The sequence below is a fragment of the Saccopteryx bilineata genome, chromosome 4, assembly GCF_036850765.1.
Source record: "Saccopteryx bilineata isolate mSacBil1 chromosome 4, mSacBil1_pri_phased_curated, whole genome shotgun sequence".
Classification (NCBI taxonomy): domain Eukaryota; kingdom Metazoa; phylum Chordata; class Mammalia; order Chiroptera; family Emballonuridae; genus Saccopteryx; species Saccopteryx bilineata.
In genome coordinates this window covers 4,456,350-4,480,302 of record NC_089493.1, presented here as the reverse complement: position 1 = coordinate 4,480,302, position 23,953 = coordinate 4,456,350, and the positions used below count along the sequence as shown (strand labels likewise).

Genomic DNA, 23,953 nt, shown 5'->3' with positions numbered 1-23,953 from the left:
ATAGATCACCCACTGCTGCTGGACACTGGGCTGCTATAGATCACCCACTGCTGCTGGACACTGGGCTGCTATAGATCACCCACTGCTGCTGGACACTGGGCTGCTATAGATCACCCACTGCTGCTGGACACTGGGCTGCTATAGATCACCCACTGCTGCTGGACACTGGGCTGTTATAGATCACCCACTGCTGCTGGACACTGGGCTGCTATAGATCACCCACTGCTGCTGGACACTGGGCTGCTATAGATCACCCACTGCTGCTGGACACTGGGCTGCTATAGATCACCCACTGCTGCTGGACACTGGGCTGCTATAGATCACCCACTGCTGCTGGACACCGGGCTGCTATAGATCACCCACTGCTGCTGGACACTGGGCTGCTATAGATCACCCACTGCTGCTGGACACTGGGCTGTTATAGATCACCCACTGCTGCTGGACACTGGGCTGCCAGCCCTGCACACGTTCTTTCACATACTCTGTGCACGTGTGTGTGAGCCTGGCTGGGTCACATGCCTCAGGCACATGTGTCTGCCCTGCACTTGGCCTCACCTATAGTCCCGCTCAGCACTCCCAACACTGGGTGTCTGTCCCCAGACTGTTTAAGGATAGTCAGTCTGTTGGGTGTCTGGTGGTATCCCATTGTGATTTCAGTTTGCGTCTCTCTAGTTATTAATGGGTGACGATCCTTTCATGTGTGAATAGCCATGTGGGTGTATTTTGTGAAGGGCCTGGTTAAGACTTCGCCTACTTCCCTTTTGGTACTCTGAATTTATTGGAAAAGTTAGTACATTCTGGACACGAATCTTTTGGCTCTGTGCATTCAAGTAGCTCCCCTACTCGGTGGCGTGTCTTTTCATTCTTGGTGGTGTCTTGATGAAGAAAAATGTTTGATTCTAAGTAGTTCAGTTTATTCATCTTTTCATGATTCCTGTGTCTGTACCTGAGTCCTTCTCTGCCTCATCCTCTGCAAAAGGTGTCCCATGTTGTTTTCTAAAAACACTAGAGCTCTGTCTTTCGGAGCTGTGTTCTTTTACTCACCTTTTACTTTTCTTTGTCATGTGATCCAGCTTTTTTCTTTCCTTTCCTCCCCCCCCTTTTTTTTGTCCCTGGGTGCCTGCTTGTTCCAACACCGCGTATTCCCAGACGGGCCTTCTCTGCTGTTCTGTAATCCAGTTGTCACCTGTCAAATGTCCACACGTGCACCGGCCAGCATGGACTCTGTTCTCTGTGGCCTCGCCAGGCCTGGCTGCGTTCAGTCAGTCTCGACTTCTGGAGCAGCAAGTCCCCCACCCTGCTGTTCCTCTGCAGGGGTCCCCTTGCATTTCCAGGTGCATTGTAGAGTCCACCTGCCCAGTTGCACAGTCTATGTGGGGGTTGGGGTTGGGACAGCATTGCATCTGTCAGTTGGTTCCCGGATCTGGGCGATGTGACCGCAGACTCCTCGTGCAAGCATCATACTCGGCGTGATGGTGGTGCGGTGAGCGCCTCCCCATGAGAAGGGGCAGAGAGGAGGCTCCGCTCTGCGCACCTCTGTGCAGCTCGGGCAAGGACAGCGTCGGCATCTGCAGATGAGCGGGTGGTATCACGGAAGACTGTAGGGTTGGCAGATCATTCTCAGAATCAGTGCGTGGAGGAAGGTAGCTGGATACAGAAGAAACACCCAATGTCATTTTTTCTGTATTGCAGCAGCAGCTAGCAAATTATCTTTTTAAAGATACTATTTGCAATAACACCAGAACACAACAAATACCTAAGAATGAATCTTTAAAATATGATGTGTAACATGTTTTTAGGAAAAAACTATAGAACTTCTTTGGAAGACATTTAAGGAAAACTTGAGCAGTTGAAGAACTAGTCCATGTTCATGGGTTGGAGGACTTGGTATTGCAAAGACCTCCACTCTCTCCAGATCGATGTGGGGCGTTAAAAGCCCTGCATAGTCGAGGCACGGAGCAGAGCGAGACGAAGGGCTGGCCGCGACAGACACGGTCTCGTCCTGAGGCTCCGTGGGGCGGTGCCAGGGGCGGTGACCACTGCCGACGAGCGCCCGGGCCTGTGGACACTCTAAGACAGAGGACACCCAGGACGCGGGAGGAAATGGTCAGTTCAGAAAATGGTGTATGTATTTTCTCTTTCAAAAACATGATAATATCACCGAGCTTTTGTTTTCTTGGGCAGGGGACACTTGCCGTCCGCTGTTCCCTCCTGTAGGAAGTAGAACTAAGTGGAATTGAGTACGTTTTTAATGAAGAACCCCGAATTTACTCAGAGTTGTTACTAGTTGGATTTAACTTTATTCCTGCTCATTTTGTACCAAGAATAAATGCGTGAGAAAGACACGTTGACGCCACAGCGGAAGGCGTGGTTCTCTGCTTCGGAGCGGTTGCTGGTTTGCTTGCATCTTGTTTGAGGTGTCACTGTGCTCACGACTGCACACTTTCACACTTTCACAGGCCCTCGGGGCCCTCCCTGAAACGGAGCTGCTGCAGCTGCTTACCAGTATTGTGTGTGTGACCAAGAAGTACGGGACCCTCGCGAGCGACCCTCTGGGACGTCGGAATTGGCGTTCTCTCTCTTTTTTGTGGCTCTGCCTCTTTCGTTGGGGTCACGGTTCTCTGGAAGAAGCCATCATCTACATACAGAACGGCCTGGCTCTGCTGTCGTGCAGCTCTCGTGCAGAAACATGCCCCTTTCTGGATCCTGGACTCTTTCTCTTCACCACCAAGACTCGTCATGTAGAAGTGGGCCTGGCTTGTTTTTTTTTAATCCTCTTCCTGTCACAAGCAAGAGTTCCCACGATGCCTCTATGCATAGGGCAACAGTGTGTTCATTCGGCCTTATCACATCACATCCTGTGATTTGGTGATAAAGATGTCTTACGTCACGTCTGTCAGCCCCTCTAAGTGAGGTGCACATTGCTTGCAGCCCCTGTGCAGGTAACTGTGATGTGATTGGCCATTTCAGATTCCCGTGTGCACGCCACGTGGCTCCTTCCTGCCTCGCCCGGTCTCCAGCCTGGGTCGCACATGCCTGGCCACAGAGCAGGCTCAGGCACACACCTCCAGTATGTGTCCGTTTGTGTAGTAAATGTTAGCATTTCTGACTTCTTTATTCTTTGCAGTAGAAGGCGATTTATGTGGACATTTGTTGTCACCTTGGGTAACTCCCGGGGCTTGCTCCCACTTTGGAGGCCACAAGTCAGTGGAATAAGTCCACTCTGTGTCACTTGCTCTGTGCCACTGATGCCTGGTGGCACCAAGAACACCTACTCAGCCAGAAATGGGTGCTCTCACCTACTCTGAGAGTAACCTTTACTAAGCATCTCTATTCAACATTGATTAACTACAGGCTTTCCTTTAGTACATATGTTCTTTGTTGTTGTTTTAGGGGGGGGTTTTGTGTGTGTGACAGAGACAGACAGATAGGGACAGACAGACAGGGAGAGAAATGAGAAGCATCAATTCTTCATTGAGGTTTCTTAGTTGTTCATTGATTGATTTCTCATATGTGCCTTGACTGGGGGGCTCCAGCAGAGCGAGTGACCCCTTGATCAAGCCAGAGACATTGGGCTCAAGCTGGTGAGCTTTGCTCAAACCAGATGAGCCTGAGCTCAAGCCAGCAACCTCGGGGTTTCAAACCTGGGTTCTCCACATCCCAGTCTGATGCTCTATCCACTGCACCACTGCCTGGTCAGGCTAGTAAATATGTTTTTAAAAGAATAATACCTAAATTTTTTTTATGAGAGGAGGGGAGATAGACTCCCACATGCACCCTGACCGGGATCCACCTGGCATCCCCCATCTGGGGCCAACCTTCAGACCAGTCAAGCTACCCTCGGTGCCCAGGGCCAGCGTTTGAACTAATCGAGCCCACTGGCTGAGAGGGGAAGAGAGAGAGAGAGAGAGAGAGAGAGAGAGAGTAGGGGGATCAGAAAGGGGGGGAGAAGCAGATGATCATTTCTCCTGTGTGCCCTGACCGGGAATCGTACCCAGGACATCTGCACACCCATCCTACGCTCTACCACTGAGCCAACCAGCCAGGGCCAATGTGTACATTTTTATCTTCACCTTCTTTGTGTTATTTCCAATGCCAAGGTCAGTGCCTTCTCCCCTTCTCCCCTGCGGGTTTTGTACAAGGGTATGCATACATTTTGCTCCTGATATCTTTAAGGATTGACTTTGAAATATATGGTCTACTGGAAAGTTCTGTCCGTTTTTGGAATAAAGCAAAATACAAATTTTTCTTACCGTCAATAAACTTTATTAAATAATATAATTGCCATTATTATTAATGATTTCTTGCCAGCGTGAGGGCAATTTGTATATCCCATTTTTGAAAAATGTTTTATCTTTTGATGTGAAAAATTGAACCAGTGCTTGTTTGATATCTTCTTCATTTTTGAATTTTTCGCCCTTCAAAAAATTTTGTAAGGACAAAAACAAGTGATAGTCGGAGGGTGCTAAGTCCGGGGAATATGGTGGATGCGACAGACATGCTTCTGTAGCATTTCTTCCTTGTTGAAATTCGTAAAAATTACAGTGGCGTAAATGAACTTTATCTGTAGCCATGGGTACACTATCGCTTCACACATAAGACTAACGTGAATCAACTTTGTTTTAGTTAATTTGCTATGTCAGTATGTATACATTAAGTGATAAAAATAGAGAGGCACACATGCGCCAAATAAACATGTGCTTACCTGTCGAAACTTGTTGGGATAGAAACGGACAGAACTTTCCAGTAGACCTTATAATTGGGAAGCATCCCAAGTTCACCATAGCAAACTGATGAAAATACTAGGGGGTGGGGGAGAGGTAATGAGATTGACACAAACATAAAGTACTTTTGATATTATTTGTGTAGAAGAACATTACAGATCTTAACTTTCAAAATAGTAAAAGCATTAATCGATACTAAGACTATTTAGCCTAAATGTGGTAGCCTCTTTTATGTTCCCCTTTCTCTTAGATCAACAATTTCAACGTAGTGGGGGGCTTCTTGGAGCTGTCGTGGGACCTTTCCCGGCAGGCGTCCTCTTTGCACCTCTCTTCAGTGGCAGGGTCCTGTCTTGGGCAGCTCCATCCTGCAGGCCGCACTTGAGTTGTCTCCGTTTTGTTTCGTGTTGTGCTGTTTAGTTGATACTCTCTGTTGGGATCAGGGCTGTCCATTAACGTGTTCTAAAACAAGTGTGTTAGTGTTATTAGTCTGTGTACAGTTTAAAATTAAAATAAGCCACTGTCACTCATGGGCAGAATTCAAAATCTATTACTTTTTTTATTCTGCTCCAAGAATTAATTATAAGATTTGAGTCAAACCTAGGGTCGTGATTTACTATGTCGGAGTCAGGTGGTCTTGAATACCAAGCACTGAAGTGTAATATACCAACGGTGTCAGTCCTGGTTAGTTTTCGCATTCGGTTCACGTTACACAGACAGCCAGGAGTCAAGTACAGGTCATATTCTGTCATACCTTTTTCCTTCCTTCAAGATTAGCAATGCTAATTTGTAAAGACTTTATTTTTAATTACAGAAATAACTCATTTATACTGTTTAAAAAATCAGAATACGGCCTGGCCTGTGACGGCACTGTGGATAAGGGGTCGACCTGGAATGCATAGGTCGCTGGTTCAAAACCCCGGGCTTGCCTGGTCAAGGCACATACGAGAAGCAACTACAAGTTGGTGCTTCCTGCTCTTCCCCACCTCTCTCTCTCTCTCTCTCTCTCTCTCTCTCTCTCTCCAAAACCAATAAATAAAACCTTTCTTTAAGAAGTCAGAGTGCGTGAAGGCCTCGAGCATGTTCTCTGGTTCCTCCACTGGGCTTCCCTCCTGGTGGTGCAGCCCCTCGCCCAGCACAAGACTGTCTCCATGTACGGGCCAATAAGAAGCTAATTAAGTTGCATTCAAATCATCTATGGAGATATTTGATATGGACTAGGAATGCATTGTTTGTATTGTGCTCAATTTGATTGTTATGATTTAATTTTACAACAGTGAAATTGTAAAAAGAGTCAAATGAGGTTTTAAGAAGTAAAGAGAGCTGCCTGACCAGGTGGTGTGGCCCAGTGGATAGAGCGTTGGACTGGGATGTGGAGGACCCAGGTTCGAGACTCCAAGGTAGCCAGCTTAAGCGCAGGCTCATCTGGTTTGAGCAAAGCTCACCAGCTTGGATCCAAGGTCGCTGGCTTGAACAAGGGGTTACTCGGCCTGCTAAAGGCCCATGGTCAAGGCACATATGAGAGCAATCAATGAACAACTAAGGTGTTGCAACAAAAAACTAATGATTGATGCTTCTCATCTCTCTCCATTTCTGTCTCTCTGACCCTATCTATCCCTGTCTCTGACTCTGTAAAAAAAAAAAAAAATTTAGTCTGTTCTTCCTTCTTAATTGTAAAGGATTTGGTCTGGTGTTTTGATAAGAGCTGAATCTTTTTTCCTGGATGTTGGTAGCTGTCCTGTGCATCAGACTGGCCCGTGCTGGTGGTGTATAGAAGACTTCTTTGACACGGCCCGGCATGGCCCCAACATCACTTTGCGCCCCGGTGCCCTGGTGTCAGAGTGTGTTGTGCCGTCGCGTCCGTGCTGCGCCGTGGGGTGGCGTGGCGTGGCGTGGCGGCTGTGGGCAGGGCCCGCAGGCTCTCAGTGAGTGTGCTCGTCCGCACGGGCGACAGCAGTGCCTGCCGGGCACTGTCCTTCGAGGGCTCACCGGAGGGGGTCCCGAGCGAGGGGTGTCAGGGTGGCTTAGGGGTAAACGCAGGCTTCTCAGCTCCTCCTCTGCGGTCCCGAGGAGTGAGAATGCCAGGAGGTCCCAAACACGCACTCTGTGACCACAAAACGAGCTTGTGTTCGCAAGGTAACCCTGCGACTGGAGGGCAAGCCCCGGGTGTCGAGCGAGGCGTGAAGCGGGGCAAGGAGGACATTCGGAAAAGGAGAGCTTTTCATTGGAGAAGGCGAAGAAACCCAAACGTGGCAGTGACGCTGCTCGTTTAAAATGGCTGGGTGGTTCTTGAGCAGTCACAGTGTTTATGAATCAAATCTTGGTTCCTAGGGGTCTCCTAAGTATCCCGCGGGCAGTATGTCTGACTGCCCCTGCCCTGCCACACACAGGGCAGGGGCGACGGGTCAGTGCAGGTGCAGGCATCCAGTGACAAAGCTGGAGAGCGGCACCTGGCACCTCCCCTCAGTAGTTCTCTTGGGGAAGAGACTGAGCAAGGTGGCCAGCTGTGTAAAGCATAGGAAGTGCCAGCGGGCTCTCAGTCCCACCTCTGCTCCAACCAAGGAGGCGAGGCCAGCAGGAGACCCTGAACAGGAGGTGGGCGGTCGGGGGTGGGGCCGGCTAAGCAGATGAGAGCCCGGGGCACGCCCTGAGGGGGATGTCTGTGGCAGTGGTCTCCTCAGCTTTGCTCTCGGGCCCCCCTTCACACTCAGCAGAACCATGTAGGACCACAGAGAGTCTTTGTGATGTGGGTTTAGCTACCAATACTGACCTCATTCAAAAGAAAACCACAAAAATGTTTAAGCATTATTCACTAATTTATTACCAAAATGACAAGCTTAATTACATGTTAACAGAAATAGTACGCTGTTATGAAAATAGCCATGTTTCCTAAAACTAAAACAAATTGAGTGAGAGGGCGGCGTTGTTTTCTATTTTTGCAAATCTTGAACGACTTCATGGGAGATAGCTGGACTCTTCTGGCGGCTGCGTCCCGTCTGCCGCCGGCTTTGGTTGAAGAGTAGGAAGACGTGATTGGGAAGAGGGATGTTTCAATAGCCTGCTCAGATCACTGTGGGCGTTTTCATTGATATTACACCAAAAGCTTCTTTTTTTTAGAGAGAGAGAGAGAGAGAGAGAGAGAGATAGGAAGGAAGGGATGATGAGAAGTATCGACTCATAATTACGTCACTTTAGTTCAGGGATCTCCAAACTTTTTACACAGGGGACCAGTTCACTGTCCCTCAGACCGTTGGAGGGCCAGACTATAAAAAAAACTATGAACAAATCCCTGTGCACACTGCACATATCTTATTTTAAAGTAAAAAAACAAAACGGGAACAAATACAATATTTAAAATAAAGAACAAGTAAATTTAAATCAACAAACTGACCAGTATTTCAATGGGAACTATGCTCCTCTCACTGACCACCAATGAAAGAGGTGCCCCTTCCAGAAGTGCAGCAGGGGCTGGATAAATGGCCTCAGGGGGCCGCATGTGGCCCACAGGCCGTAGTTTGGGGACCCCTGCTTTAGATCATTGATTGCTTCTTATAATGTGCCTTGACCAGGGGGCTCATAATGAGCCAGTGACCCCTTGCTCAAGGCAGAGACCTTGAGCTCCAAGCTAGCGACCGTGAGATCATGTCAATGAGCCCACGCTCAAGCCAGCGACCTCAGGATTTCAAACCTGGGTCCTCAGCATCCCACATTGACGCTGTATCCACTGCGCCACCACAAGTCAGGCCACAATGGGTAGTTTCTTGAGGGACCTGCAATTCGGAAACCACATCAATAAGCTGTCTGTAATCCAGAGGACTCTCTTGCACTTTGAATGGCTCTGTTGTCCTTGAATGATACTGAAACTATTTATTGATCACTTGGAAAATACTGGTCACTGAGTTGCACAAATCTTCTGCGACAGTTTGCAAATCCTGGAAATAAATTCCACTGGTAGAGTCACCCTGATCTCCTCCTCACCCCGGGGAAGCTGTCGCGCTCACTCTGGCAGCCAGTTCTCCACGCTTCCCGGAACTCTGCAGAGTCACACAGAGCTTCCTAATTTTGCAGCCCTACGTTGACCCTCTAGACCCGCTTCCTTTTTTTTTTTTTTACAGGGACAGAGAGAGTGTCAGAGAGAGGGATGGACAGACAGGAACGGAGAGAGATGAGAAGCATCAATCATCAGTTTTTTTATTGCAACACATTAGTTGTTCATTGATGGCTTTCTCATATGTGCCTTGACCGTGGGCCTTCAGCAGACTGAGTGACCCCTTGCTCCAGCCAGCGACCTTGGGTCCAAGCTGGTGAGCTTTGCTCAAACCAGATGAGCCCACGCCCAAGCTGGCGACCTCAGGATCTCGAACCTGGGTACTCCGCATCCCAGTCCGACACTCTATCCACTGCGCCACCACCTGGTCAGGCTATCCCGCTTTTTAGTCTTGTATCATTGTAAGATTGCATGAAACAAATGTGTAAATATGTGTAAGAGCTTTTATGATGTTACCTGGCCCCGGTGAGCACTCAGTAAACAGTAGTGATGGTTGTTATTTGTGCTGCTCTGTGTTGCTGTCACCTGTGATGTGCTTGACGGCAGCCCAGAAGGAGGAGTGAAAGGTGCTTTGTGGAGCACGGGGTGGGGGTGGGGGGTAGAGACTCCCGCTGGGGGGGTGACAGCTCATGTGGGCAAGCTTCAGACTTGCCCTGTCGGGTTACAGCGGCAGGAGACCCGAGGGCGCGGCCTTCCCGTGACCTTTTCTCACTGTGCTTGCACCTGCACCTCGTTGTCACATGGGTGGGGCTGTCCGGGCCCCTCCTCTCTGGGTCTTCTTTTGCCTCTTGTTCCCTTGCCCACACCGTGCCCACTCAGTGCCTGCATGTGGTAACTGGCACTCAGATAATATTTGAATGAATGTATTTAGAGGGACTTCATTTTGAACAGCACTCAGTGTGGTTTTAGACTTAAGTGTAGAAACTTTATCATATGAAGCACGTGATTTGAGCAGAGACTAGTGTTTTTCTCCCTTTTCATTTAAGGCTTGTTTAACCTCTATTCATTCCTATTCCATCTCTTTTTTTCTTACTATCTGTTTATTCAAAATAAAAATAGTAGAAGGCTTTAGTGTTTCCTAGTAATTTGGGGTTAAGCATTTTTGCAATCAATGTATTTTGCTTTCTGTTTCTCAGATGTTCCTCCTGCTGATCAAGAGAAGCTTTTTATCCAGAAGCTACGTCAGTGTTGTGTCCTCTTTGACTTTGTTTCCGACCCACTAAGTGACCTAAAGTGGAAGGAAGTAAAACGAGCTGCTTTAAGTGAAATGGTGGAGTACATCACCCACAACCGGAATGTGATCACGGAGCCCATCTACCCAGAAGTGGTCCACATGGTGAGTGGCTGCCGCTTAGCCCGCGTGCCCCAACCCTCAGCGACAGCCAGGACCCCGGCGTCTTAGGATGCGCTGAGGCGTTTGAGCCTAACACGACACTTCCCCTGAAGAAATCCTCCTCTTCCAAAGTGTGTACTTGCCTCTTGAAGAATGAAAATCTCCGTAATGCGTCCTGGCTTAGAGAGAGGATAACAGTGAGGGAAACCAGGTACCTCCTAGGGACCAGCTGAAGGGTTAACTCATTCATCCACACAGTTACCCAACAGGGGAGAAGGGGAGAGCTGTTATTTGTACTTACTCTGCTCTTAGCTTTTTTTGTTTGTTTTTTAACACATAAAACCTTAGTATAATAACACCCATACATAATGTAGAAGTAAACGTGCTCTCCGTTCACATACAGGAGCATTCGAACAGTGGGGCGCAGTGCAGACAGTGATGGGACCTGGCTGGTGTCGGGACAGTCCGTCCTGATTGGCTGGGCCAGCCTCTGTCTGTCTGTCTGTCCTGCAGTGAGCTCATGGTCGGCTTCTACTCAGCCCCCGCATCTCAGTCTCTGCTGTCTCGTACTGTACATCCTGTGTTGGGTCCTTTGCAAGGTCTCGCTGGGACCTTCATGGGCACCACCTGAACATTTCATGTGATGCCTCAGTTACTAAAACATCCTGCCGTTTGACCCCAAGCTCCAGTTTTCCATTGTGGTTTTTATTTTTTTAATTGTTGCTATTTTATCTGCCTTTGAAATTAGTACTCCCAGTTACTAGGGAGTCCTTGTTGCTAAATATAAAATTTTAAATTTTTATTTTTATTAAGCTCCTTAAGTTCAATGAATTTTTACCCCCAAAGCTATTATATTTCAGAATTGACTAGACTTGTTGACCTAAAATATGTTTATTTCTCACTTTAGTATGTTTACTTTGGAAAAAAAGATGAAAGTAATGTTCTTTCTGTAATTTGCAATCTGTTATGTCAGGAGTTGAGATCAGCTTGGCTATTTTAATATATTGCTACTGTTAACTCTTAAAGTTCCAGATTTACCAGTGTGTAGTCATTCTGGGGCTGCAGAGGCCCTGTGGGCTCCTTCCCAAACTCATGGCTGAAGAACAGCACAGGCACAGGCACTGAGAAGTAAATACTGAAAACCTTACCCGTTTAGAGTAAGAAAAATTGGAGAATGTCTTTTTTTCTCTTCTTAATTTCAACTCTCAATTACTTTGGAAGGCTTCCCAAACCCCAGAATCACAAAGAAAAATCTCTGATGTCTTCTCCTAATATTTTCATTTTTTTTGTTCATAATACACTTTATAATCCTCCTAGAATTTTTTTTAATGGTATAAAGTTAGGGATATAACTTGATTTTCTAAAATGATTGAAAAATCATTCATCTCTACACCATGTATTGAATATTCCATTTTACCCATTGATTTTTTTTTAGTATTATTGATTGATTTGAGAGAGAGAGAGAGAGAGAGGGAAGCATTCACTTGTTGTTCCACTTAGTTGTATGTTCACTGGTTACTTCCTGCATGTGCCCTGACTGGGGATCAAACTCGTAATCCTGGTGTTTTAGGATAGTGCTCTAACCAACTGAGCTAGCTGGCCGGGGCTCCCCATTGACTTTAAATGCGTATTTATTATATATTAAATTTATTTGTTGATTGATTTATTTTTATTTTATTTTTTCTTCTTTTCCAAGTGAAAGAAGGGAAGGTAGAGAGACAGACTTCCACATGCGCCCTGACCAGGATCCACCTGACAACCCCCATCTGGGGCCGATGCTCTGCCCATCTGGGGCATACTCACAACCAAGCTATTTTTAGTGCCTGAGGCTAAGGCTCCAAAGAGCCATCCTCAGTGCTGAGGGCCAATGCACTCAAACCAGTTGAGCCATGTCTATAGGAGGGGAAGAGAGAGAAACAGAGAAAGGGAAGGGGAAGGATGGAGAAGCAGATGGGTGCTTCCCCTGTGTACCCTGACTGGGAATCAAACCCAGGACATCCACACACCGGGCCGACACTCTACCATTGAGCCAAGTGGCCAGAGCCAAATTTATTTTATTTTAAATCAAATGTATTAATATATTAAGTTTATAAACACATTGCTTCTATTACTAAATTCCATGTATGGAAGGTTTTCTGTTTTTAAGAAGCCTTGACGGCTAGCAGCCCCTGAAGCCCGCTCTTACCCTGAAAGGGAGGAGTCGGTGGAGGACAAGGTCCCGCTGGCCTGGTTTAGATCAGGTACCTGCCCCGACCCAGGTGCGGGCCCCTGCTTGAATCAGTCCCACCTGCGTTTCGCAGTGGCAATGTTCTCTGCCAGAGCCACTCAGAATACTTAAGCCCTGAAGACAGTCTACAATTTTTAAATAATTTTTTCTGGCGATCTCTCCTGTTCTTTCATTTGGGACCTGTTTCTCTGTTTCCACATTTTGGCCACTTCCTGTGTTTGTTTCTGTGTGTTAGACAGAGCTCCGCCTCCCAGACTTGGTACGTGACCTTGTGTAGCAGGTGTGTGTAGGGCCCAGCGGCACAGCTCCCCATTCACCTGAGCTGGGCACTGCAGGTGCACCCCTGTGTGGGCTGTGTGCCCTGCCCTGTGGTAGTGGAGCAGGACTTACTTCAGTGGGGCATTGGGGTTTGCCAAGTCCTCTCATAACTTATGTATATCACTCATAGGGGTGGTAAGGTTGTGATCTGGTGTGGTCTAAGCTATCCACCTGGTGCACTGGCTCTGAAGTCTCCTGGGAGGTGCAGGGTCAGCCACTGCTCAGGCCTGTCTGTGCCACTCGACATGAGCCAGAGTGATGTGCAGATGGCTGCTACATGTGCTGGGCGTGGAGCGCCCAGGAGAGGCCGAGCTGAGAGTAAGGCTGGCTGCCACTAGTGCTGGGTCTGAGCCACTTAGCAAGTGCTACCAGGCACACAGAGGCCAGCCGCTGCTTGTTTGAGAGGTGTTAGGGAAGTCTTTCATAGTTTTTTAGACATTAATTTCCACTAACTTGGAAGGATTGAAAGCTCTAAAGATGTTATAATTCTTATACTTGCTTCTTATAAATATATAGTGGTACCTTGTTAAGATATGAGCTGCGACTCTGTCCATATTTTTGTTCAAGATCTGAGCAAAATTCCGAGATACGAGTTGTGATTCAGGAAGCTGCCGCTAGTTGGCGCATTGGTGCACGGGTCCAGTATTGGCAGTTTGATATATGAGTTGACTGACTTACGAGCTCGGTTACAGAACAAATTAAATTCGTATCTCAAGGTACCACAGTATTGCCTATTAGATTGGACTGCTGTATGGTTTTTTGAGGATTTGTTGAGAGAGAATTCACATACCATACAATTCACCCATTTAAAAGGTACATGTGAGTGGAATCATACAGTATGTAGCCTTCTTTCCCTTGGCATGATGTTTTCTAGGTTTATGTTATAGGTAATACTAAGTAATACTCTATGACAGGGGTCGGGAACCTTTTTGGCTGAGAGAGCCATGAACGCCACATATTTTAAAATGTAATTCCATGAGAGCCATACAACGACCCGTGTATGTTATGCATTATCCAATAAAAATTTGGTGTTATCCCAGAAGACAGCTGTGATCGGCTCCAGCTACCCACAATCATGAACATGAGCGGTAGGAAATGAATGGATTGTAATACATGAGAATGTTTTATATTTTTAACGTTATTTATTTATTTATTTATTTATTTTACAGAGACAGAGAGTCAGAGAGAGGGATAGATAGGAACAGACAGGAACAGAGAGATGAGAAACATCAATCATTAGTTTTTCGTTGCGCATTGCGACACCTTAGTTGTTCATTGATTGCCTTCTCATATGTGCCTTGACCGTGGGCCTTCAGCAGACCAAGTAACCCCTTGCTTGAGCCAGTGACCTTGGGTCCAAGCTGGTTAGCTTTTGCTCAAACCAGATGAGCCCATGCTCAAGCTGGTGACCTCAGGGTCTCGAACCTGAGTCCTCAGCATCCCAGTCCGACACTCTATCCACTGCGCCACTGCCTGGTCAGGCACGTTATTATATTTTTATTAAAGATTTGTCTGCAAGCCAGATGCAGCCATCAAAAAAGCCACATCTGGCTCATAAACCATATGTTCCCAACCCTTACTCTATGATACGGATATATATCACATTTGATTTAGTCATTCATCCGTTAATGGATATTTGGGGTACAGTGGTCCCTCATCTATTGCAGGAGTTAGGTTCCAGAACCCCCCACAGTAGGCAAAAATCCACTAAGTAGCAACCTTATATTTATTTATCTATTGTATTTTTCCAAAGTTATTAACAGAGAGGCAGTCAGACTTCCACAGGTGCCCAACTGGGATCTACCCGGCATGCCCACCAGGGGACGATGCTCTGCCCATCTGGGCCGTTACTCTGTTGCAGCCGGAGCCATTCTAGCACTTGAGGCAGATACCATGGAGCCGTCCTCAGCACCTGGGCCAAATTTGCTCCAGTGGAGCCTTGGCTGCGGGAGGAGAAGAGAGAGAGAGAGAGAGAGAGAGAGGAAGGAGAGGGGGAGGGGTGGAGAAGCAGATGGGCGCTTCTCCTGTGTGCCCTGACCGGGAATTGAACCTGGGATATCCACACACCAGGCCAAAATTCTACCACTGAGCCAACCAGCCAGGGCCCTTATATTTATTTTTATTATTTATATATATTTTAAGGCTTTATAAACCCTCCCCACATTCTTATAAACCTTTCCCACACTGTTATTAACCTTTACCACACACGTCCTATGCTCTTATTAAACACTTTCTACACTCTTAAACCTATATAATTTTATAAAATTCTATATGGGTACTCACTAGTGAATATACTACAACTTGAATGATAAAGATGATGATTTAATACTTTTAATATGTTTTAATTAATATTTTTTTATATTTTCAATTTTTAGGCTAGGAAATACTTATTTTACTGCCAAAATATATAATTAAAATAATAAATATATAGAAATACCTATATACTGCAAAAATCCCATGTTATAGCAAAATATCCGCGATACAAAATTAGGTATATACAATTTAAAAATTCGTGATACAGTGAGACCGTGAAAAGTGAACCGTGATAGGGTGAGGGACGACTGTTCCTGATACTTGGAAGGCAGCTATGAGTAACGTGCATGTGCGCATTGGTCTGCAGATGTTTGTGTGCAGATGTTTCGTTTCTCATGACTGTGTACCTCGGCGTGGAGCCACTGGGTCCCATGTTACCTCTCTGTGTTTAGCTGAGGAACAGCCAGACTGTTCCCCAAAGTGCCTGCACCAGTCTGCGTTCCTGCCAGCAGTGGGCGAGGGTCCCCGTGTCTCCTCACCAGCACCTGTTACTGTCTGTCTGTCTGTCTGTCTGAGGAGAGCCACCTGATGGCTGTGAGGTAGTGTCCTAGCTGTGATTGCATTGTCCTCCTGCCTGTGTATACATCACAGACTCCAGTCCGAAAATCCACCCATTCTAAAAAAGATGAGTCTTACAGATCGTCGGGCCTGACCCTTCATTTTCCAGGTTTAGAAAATTTAGGTTCGGGGACAAGGATGAAGAGCAGCAGTCCTCGGGGCTCCTGGCACCTGGATCCTGTGGCCTGAATTACGTCAACTCCGTTATCTCTTCATTTCAGTCATGCTTTAAATATAACCCACTATCTGGGGTTTTTTCAATTAGATTACCTAGTTTTTTAGACGTTGGCACTTTCCTTACAGCTAAAACTGACAAAAGCTCAAGTAATAGCGTCGCCACCTTTCTCACAGAGCACCGGTGTTTACTTGAAGGGTGACCGACAAGCAAACTGCTTATAAAAATTTGAATAATTAGCAAGCATTTTCTCAATAGATAAAATGAGAGTGTCACTTTAAGGAAAAGAACCAACAGTGTTAGTTGGCCATGATCAATTCAAGCTTTCAAGCGAAAATTTGAATTTTATAAGATTTATATCCACCAGCACAAGCGTCTGCTCCCCTGTGCGCGGCCCCTCCTGCTGAGACGGGCGGCAGCATTGATGAGTGGGACCCTTGATACACGCGGCCAAGGGAGTTCCCACTGGGAGACCTGCATAGTTCAGTGACCAGATTTTCCAGATGAGCAAGAAATGATACTATAAAACCAGTCATGGTCAGAGAGAGCCACTCACGTGCCAGACAGCCTTGGGCTCTATGCAGCTGAGACCCCATGTGACAGCCGGCCTTTCCTACATTACTGCTTGTCAAGCTTTGGGGTAATAGCAAAGAAGTCCACTGCTACCTTTTCCTTCCTAGAATTTAGCCAAACCAACATTCCGAGCATAGAAGCACACAGAAGCCAGACATTAAAGAGATTTGCAAACATATGTAACTGTAACACTCTTCTCACTGAATTTGTTTTATATGAGTCCTTTTATGAAATAACTAATTGTTGTTATAAAAAAACTATTTTTATAGCCTGATCAGGCGGTGGCGCAGTGGATAGAGCATTGGACTGGGACTTGGAGGACCAGATTTGAAACCCCAAGGTCACCAGCTTGAGTCCAAGGTTGCTGGCTTGAGCAAGGGGTCACTCAGTCTGCCGTAGCCCCCTAATCAAGCCACATATGAGAAATCAGTCAATGAATAACTAAAGTGCCACAATGAATAATTGATGCTTCTCATCTCTCTCTCTTCCTGTCTGTCCCTGTCTGTCCCTCTCTGTCTCTGTCACAAAAATATATAATTTTTATAAATGTTATTTATATTAAAACAATAGATTTATTTATATTTTTTTTTTAGTGAGGGGAGGGAAGACAGAGAGACAGACTTCCACATGCACCCCAACCGAGATTCACCTGGCAAGCCCACTAGGGGGCGATGCTCTGCCCATCTAGGGCTGTTGCTCTGCAAACAAGCCATTTTTTAGCATCTGAGATGGAGGCGATGGATCCATCCTCAGTGCCTGGGGCCAACTTGCTCAAACCAATAGAGCCATGGCTGCAGGAGAGGAAGAGAGAAAGTGAGAAGGGGGAGCAATGGAGAAGCAGGTGCTCACTTCTTCCTGTGTGCCCTGACCAGGAATCAAACATGGGACATCCACACTCTGGGCTGATGCTCTACCACAGAGCCAACTGGCCAGGGCCATTCTTTTGTAATAAATTAATGATTTTTAAATTTCCCTGGTTTAATATCTGATACAGTCAATATCAGTTGATATAACTCACAAACACAAGCTCTTTGGGATCCTTAGTAATTGTTAGGCATTTGTCCTAGGACCCTAAAAAAAGTTTAAGAACCACTCTTCTTTTTCTTTTTTTCTTTTTCTTTTCTTTTTTTTTTCCTCTTTTTTTTCTTTTTGGTGACAGACAGGGACAGATAGGGACAGACAGACAGGAAGGGAGAGAGATGAATGAGAAGCATCAATTCTTTGTTATGGCACCTTAGTTGTTCATTGATTGCTTTCTCATATGTGCCTTGACGAGGGAGCTACAGCAGACTGAGTGACCCCTTGCTCAAGCCAGCGACCTTGGGCTCAAGCCAGCAACCATTGGGTCATGTCTAGGATCCCACACACAATCCAGCAACCCCGCACTCAAGCCAGCGACCTCAGGGTTTCTAACCTGGGACCCTACCGTCTCAGGCCAGTGCTCTGTCCACTGCACTACCACCGGTCAGGCTTGCTTTTGATTTTGAAAGATGTGCTTACAGGGTATAGAACTCCAGGTCCGAGTTTTACCCTTTGCCAGTTTTGCTCCACTGTCATCTTGTTTGCATTGTTCCGATGAGCAATCTGCTGCCAGTCCTTTGTTGCTCTGCACAAAATGTATCTTTATTCCCCTCTGGCTTCTTTGGAAATTTTTTATGATTTTTAAGCAATTTGATTATAATATACCTTGATGTGGTTTCCCTCTTTTTCTTGTGTTTGGAGTTTGTTTATAGTTTCCATCAAATGTTGAAAAGTATTTGGTTCTTAGATCTTTATTTATTTATTGTTTTTTACAGGGACAGAGAGAGGGACAGATAAGGACAGACAGACATGAACGGAGAGAGATGAGAAGCATCAATCATCAGTTTTTTGTTGCGACGCCTTAGTTGTTCATTGATTGCTCTCTCATATGTGCCTAGACTGTGGGCCTTCAGCAGACCAAGTAACCCCTTGCTTGAGCCAGCAACCTTGGGTCCAAGCTGTGAGCTTTGCTTAAACCAGATGAGCCCGCGCTCAAGCTGGCAACCTCGGAGACTCGAACTTGGGTCCTCCGCATCCCAGTCCGACGCTCTATCCACTGCGCCACCGCCTGGTCAGGCGTTCTTAGACCTTTAGATTCTGCCCGCTCCCCGTCCTGCCAGGACTCCAGTCAGTCACATGTGCATTCAGTTTCTTCAAGTTGTCCCACAGCTCACTCATGCATTGGGGGGGGGGGGTTGAGAGAGAGAAAAACAAGAGGTGAGAAGCATCAACTCGTGGTTGCTGTCACTTTAATGTACCTTGAGCTTCTCATATGTGCATTGACTGGCACTGTGCCAGCATCCCCTTGCTCCAGCCAGCAACCTCTGGGCTCAAGCTGGCATCTTTAGGGTCATGTGGATGACCCCCCATTCAGGCCAGCGACCCTGAGCTGAGGAGCCCACGCCCAGGGCCAGCAACCTCGGGGTTTTGACTTGGGACCTCAGTGTCCCAGGTGGGCGCTTCATCGGCTGCACCATGGCCCGTCAGGTGTGGCGCTCCTTCCTTCCCAGCCCTTCTCTCTTTCTTTGTTCTAGTTGGCCGCTTCCTTTGCTGTCTTCAAGTCCACTGATCTTTCTGCAGTATCTTCTCTGGTGTGCATTGCTATCCAGTAAATTTTTTACTCCACACATTATAGTTTGAATCTCCAGTATTTTATTAGTGTCTTTGTATATATCTTCATGTCTCCACCTAACTTTTTTAATACACAGAATACTGTTTTACTATCCTTGTCAGTTAGTTCTCACCTTGTGTCCAGCCCCAGGTCAGTTTAGTCAATTGGTTTTTCTCTCATTATAAATGATATTATCCTGCTTCTTTGCATGTAATTTTTTATTGATGTCTGACATTGAACTTTGCCTTGTTGACTGCTGTTTCCTTACATATTTTATCAATATTAATGTTCTTGAGATTTGTATTGGACTGCAGTTAAAGTTTCTTGCAAATGGTTTTATCTTTATAGTTCTTGCTTTTAGGATGTATTGGAAGTGACCAAAACCACAGAAATTCTTTGCTAATTATTGTTCCTACCTTGGACAACGACTGGTCTCTGATCTGTTCACAGGCTCTGGTGGCTTCCACGCGCAAGTGCAGTGATGGGCTCTGTGCTATGGAGCGGAGGGGGCCTCTGCCGTCTGAGCGCTGTCTCTCGGCAGCTCTCTGCTCTCGGGGCCTCTCCTTGCCTTCCGAGTTCTACCTGCCCTGTCCACTGGGTTCCCCGGGTTCCCTTCCTTGTGCTGCAACCTGGAAGTTCTGCCCAGGTGGGAATGTGGGCAGTTGTAGGGGTCACCAGTTTCCCATTCTCGGGGTCTCTGTTCTCTACTGCCTGAAATTCAGTGTCTTTTTTTTTTTTTTTTTTTTTTTTGTATTTTTCTGGAGCTGGAAACAGGGAGGCAGTCAGACAGACTCCCGCATGCGCCCGCCTGGGATCCAGTCGCCATGCCCAACAGGGGGCGATACTCTGCCCATCTCTGTTGCGACCAGAGCCACTCTAGTGCCTGAGGCAGAGGCCACGGAGCCATCCCCAGCACCCGGGCCAACTTTGCTCCAATGGAGCCTCGGCTGTGGGAGGGGAAGAGAGAGACAGAGAGGAAGGAGAGGGGGAAGGGTGGAGAAGCAGATGGGCGCTTCTCCTGTGTGCCCTGGCCGGGAATCGAACCCAGGACTTCCGCACGCCAGGCCAACGCTCTACCACTGAGCCAACCAGCCAGGGCTTAAATTCAGTGTCTTAAAGGCCCTAATTCCATATATTTTCCCCAGTTTTTTGGTTAAGAAGTAGGGTAAATCCTATTCTTTTACGCTAAATGTCAGTCTCTACTTCATCTATAATAGCAGTTCTCAACCTGTGGGTCGCGACCCTGGCGGGGGTCGAATGACCAGAACACGGGGGTCGCCTAAAGCCATCGGAAATTTTCAGAGAACTACCTGTGTTCTGGTCGTTCAACCCCCGCCGGGGTTGCAACCCACAGGTTGAGAACCGCTGATCTATAATAATGCAACTCCATCCAGCAATTACTCTAAAAAGATGTACTGATCAAAGGTTATTTGTATAATTTGTAATTCCATAAGTATCTACATCTAGTTGGTGGTTAGGAACGTAGCGTGAAAATGTTTGGCTATACATACATGACTGGGAAATCAGTGCTTGAGCTCTGAAACTTTTTTTCAGTACATTTATATCATGTTGGCTACAGAATATATAGTTTTGCTATTCTAAAGCATTCCTAAACTTTCTCACATTTTACTACAAAAAAAAAGATCAGAATATGTTAGAATGTAAATGTAAAATCTAGCTCAGGGGTCGGGAACCTATGGCTCGCGAGCCAGATGTGGCTCTTTTGATGGTTGCATCTGGCTTGCAGACAAATCTTTAATAAAAAAAATAATAGCGTTAAAAATATAAAAATATAAATATTACAATCTATTCATTTCCTACCGCTCATGTTCATGGTTGCTGGTGGCTGGAGCCAATCACAGCTGTCCTCTGGGACAACACCAAATTTTTATTGGATAATGTGTAACGTACACGGGTCATTGTTTGGCTCTCACGGAATTACATTTTTAAATATGTGGCATTCATGGCTGTCTCAGCCAAAAAGGTTCCCGACCCCTGATCTAGCTGATGGCTACACAGCTATTCCTTGTAAGATTAGACATTTTTGATTGGTATTTTTTATAATAAAATATTGGGAAATATACATCATTCAGAATCTGTGCAGAACTAACCTTTAGCCCAGAGTAAATCTCTTAAGAGAAACTCCCAAACCCAGTGTTATCTTTAAACAGCACTAATTGAATGGTAAGTTCTGTAAGTCCTCACTTAACATCATCAATAGGTTCTTGGAAACTGACCTTAGGAGAAACAGTATAATACAGTATAATGAGACCCGTTGTACCCTAAGCTAATTGATATAAACTAAAGTTGAGTCTCTACAGGCATATTTCTGGTCACAGAAACATCACCGAACTTCTAAGTGAACACCCAAAACATTTCTAATATTCAATGTGAGCTTACAGACCTCTAAGAACGATGAGTAAGCACAAGTCCAGTAGTGACTTTCCAACCTGCTGACTCCAGTTCAGGGTCACAGGTGGCTGGAGCCTCTCCCAGTAGCTGGGGGTGAGGCGGGACCGCCGCCCCCCCCTGGACAAGGGCGTTCTCCCGGCAGTGCAGACGCACAGTCCCCTCCCACGCACGGCTTCGGAACGGAGGAGGAGACCGGAGCACCCGAGGAGACCCACGCAGACACAAGAACACTGGCCCACCCCAGGGACAGTGGCCCCGGCTGGAAATAAATTTTTTTCCTTCTTAACAAAACGTTAAAACAGCCTGATCAGGTGGTGGCACAGTGAATAGAGCGTTGGACTAGGATGTGGAGGACCCAGGTTCGAGACCCCGAGGTCGCCAGCTTGAGCACGGGCTCATCTGGTTGGAGCGAGGCTCACCAGCTTGGACCCAAGGTCACTGGCTCGAGCAAGGGGTCACTTGGTCTGCTGTAGCCCCCCTGGTCAAGGCACATATGAGAAAGCAGTCAATGAACAACTAAAGTGCTGCAATAAAAATTTGATGCTTCTCATCTCCGTTCCTGTCTGTCTGTCCCTGTCTACCCCTCTCTCTGACTCTCTCTCTGTCTCTGTCAAAAAACAAAACAACAAAAAAAGTTAAAACAAAACAATGTTGAACAAAATGACACTATTTGAGGAACTGCTCTATTGCAAATTATTGCTTATCTTGTATGTATGATATAATTTTTCCATTTTTAAACTCCAAAATAAAAATCAAAGAGTAAATTTATACATGTAATCATAAATAACTAGCGTATTTTCATGCTTATCTAATGTTGGTATTGTCCATTTAGTTGTCAAATAATCGTTAAATTAAAATATCCTTTCTTTAAAAAAAGAGACTAAGTTTCCCTGAATAGATTTTTAGGGGTTTTTTTATTGTTGTTTGTAGGTTTTTATTTCCACAATACCTTTAACAGATATTTAAGAACATATTTGAATGATTATAAAAACAAGCTGTCCAAAATAATTTAACTTGTAGTGTTTTTTCTTAAATACCACGTTTCAGCTCTGTCTAGAGATAAACTGCATTCTTTGATGGCGCTGGCCTTTAGGGACAGTGGCCATGTGGCTTCACTCACCTGTTTATTGAGTGCCCGTCTATGGGGGGTGGTGTGGTGACCTGGGGGTGGCGCGGGACAGCGGCTGGCCCGACAATTACCCGGCCGCCTGGCCGTGCTTGAGAAAGTGTCATGAAGATCGAGTGCAGCCTGAGGATCCGGACCAGAGGAGCCGGGGCAGGACAGGTCCCCAGACAGGCGCGCAGGGCAGCTGAGGGCACGGGTGTCGCTGGAGGTGTTCACAGGGGAAGTACTTACTGGGGCTTGCAGTTCCTGCGGTGGCCGGCAGCAGGCGCCGGGGCAGGACAGGTCCCCAGACAGGCGCGCAGGGCGGCCGAGGGCACGGGTGTCGCTGGAGGTGTTCACAGGGGAAGTACTTACTGGGGCTTGCAGTTCCTGCGGTGGCCAGCAGCAGGCGCCGGGGCAGGACACGTCCCCAGACAGGCGCGCAGGGCGGCCGAGGGCACGGGTGTCGCTGGAGATGTTCACTGGGGAGGTACTGACCAGGGCTTGCAGTTCCTGCGGTGGCCAGCAGCAGGCGCCGGAGGACCTGCCGGGTGTGGCCCTGCCCTGGTGCCGGAGGGTCGACAGGGAGTGGCTTGTGGCACAGGTGTCCCCAGGATGGCTGCTGAACTCTGCTGGGGGCTGGACTGACTTCACAACTAGGAGAGGGACAGTCTCTGACGTAGCTGCAGGGACTTGTATTACCCACCTGCATTGTAAGTTACATCCAGTGAGTTCATCGGAAGGCCAGCTAGAATTGTTTGAGATAGCATTCGGTGTAGGAACTGCCTTGTGGAGAAGTGACGTCTGGATGATGTGATGTCCCCCCCCACCCTGAAGAAAGGCCAGGCTCCTTACCCCTGGGGAGCTCTTCAGTGCCCTGCCCGAGGGTTTGCAGGGTCTCACCCTGAGGCCTGGCAGCTGGCAGTGTGTCCCCTGGTCATTCTGTGGCCGTGCACCTGGGTCCCCCGTCAGCCACGTTTCCGTGTTGCGTGCTAGTGAAGAGGCTGTTGCCAGCAGGGTTACATTTTTGGTGGCCCATCTGAGATGGTCTCTCTGCTGCCTCTGTTGGTTTTCCCACACACATTCCATTATTTACAAGTGAATACAAATTTGTTTTAAAACAACAGTGATGGGCTCCCCCCCCCCCATGTATCTCCTAGGAGCCTGACTCAGACAGAACCCAGTGTTTCTCTGCCTGGAGGGAGAGAGCGGGAGGAACTGTAGTGTGGCCTTGGGTGGACGTGCCTTTATAAATCCTGCTCACGCGACTCAAACAGCGGCAGCGGCATAGTGGGGCGGCCCTTGTGGGTTTGAACAAAGAACCGAATCGTCGACCTTTCTTTCCTGTGTCTCTGAAGTTAGCGTATCGGTGTTGCTCTTTGGCGTGAGTCCCTTCTGTCAAACCTCCACATGTTCCCTGGTGCCACAGCGCGTCCGGCATGAATATTTTATTACTGCCCCCTCCGTGGTGACTGGTACAGGTACAGAAAGGCTGCGTGACTTTGCAGCATTGTGAGGATTTTCCATAATGATGCTTC

At 47.0% G+C, this 23,953-nt stretch overlaps 1 protein-coding gene across 5 annotated transcripts in view; it reads left to right on the top strand.

Annotated features, from left to right (window-relative positions):
- PPP2R5C (protein phosphatase 2 regulatory subunit B'gamma) overlaps positions 1-23,953 on the top strand; it is a 153,273-nt gene that overhangs the window by 81,667 nt on the left and 47,653 nt on the right. For all 5 annotated transcript variants that reach the window (XM_066278078.1, XM_066278077.1, XM_066278079.1 and 2 more), the window contains one exon: positions 9,906-10,105. In XM_066278078.1, coding sequence (XP_066134175.1) covers positions 9,906-10,105 — 200 coding nt within the window. The remainder of the gene's footprint in view (positions 1-9,905; positions 10,106-23,953) is intronic.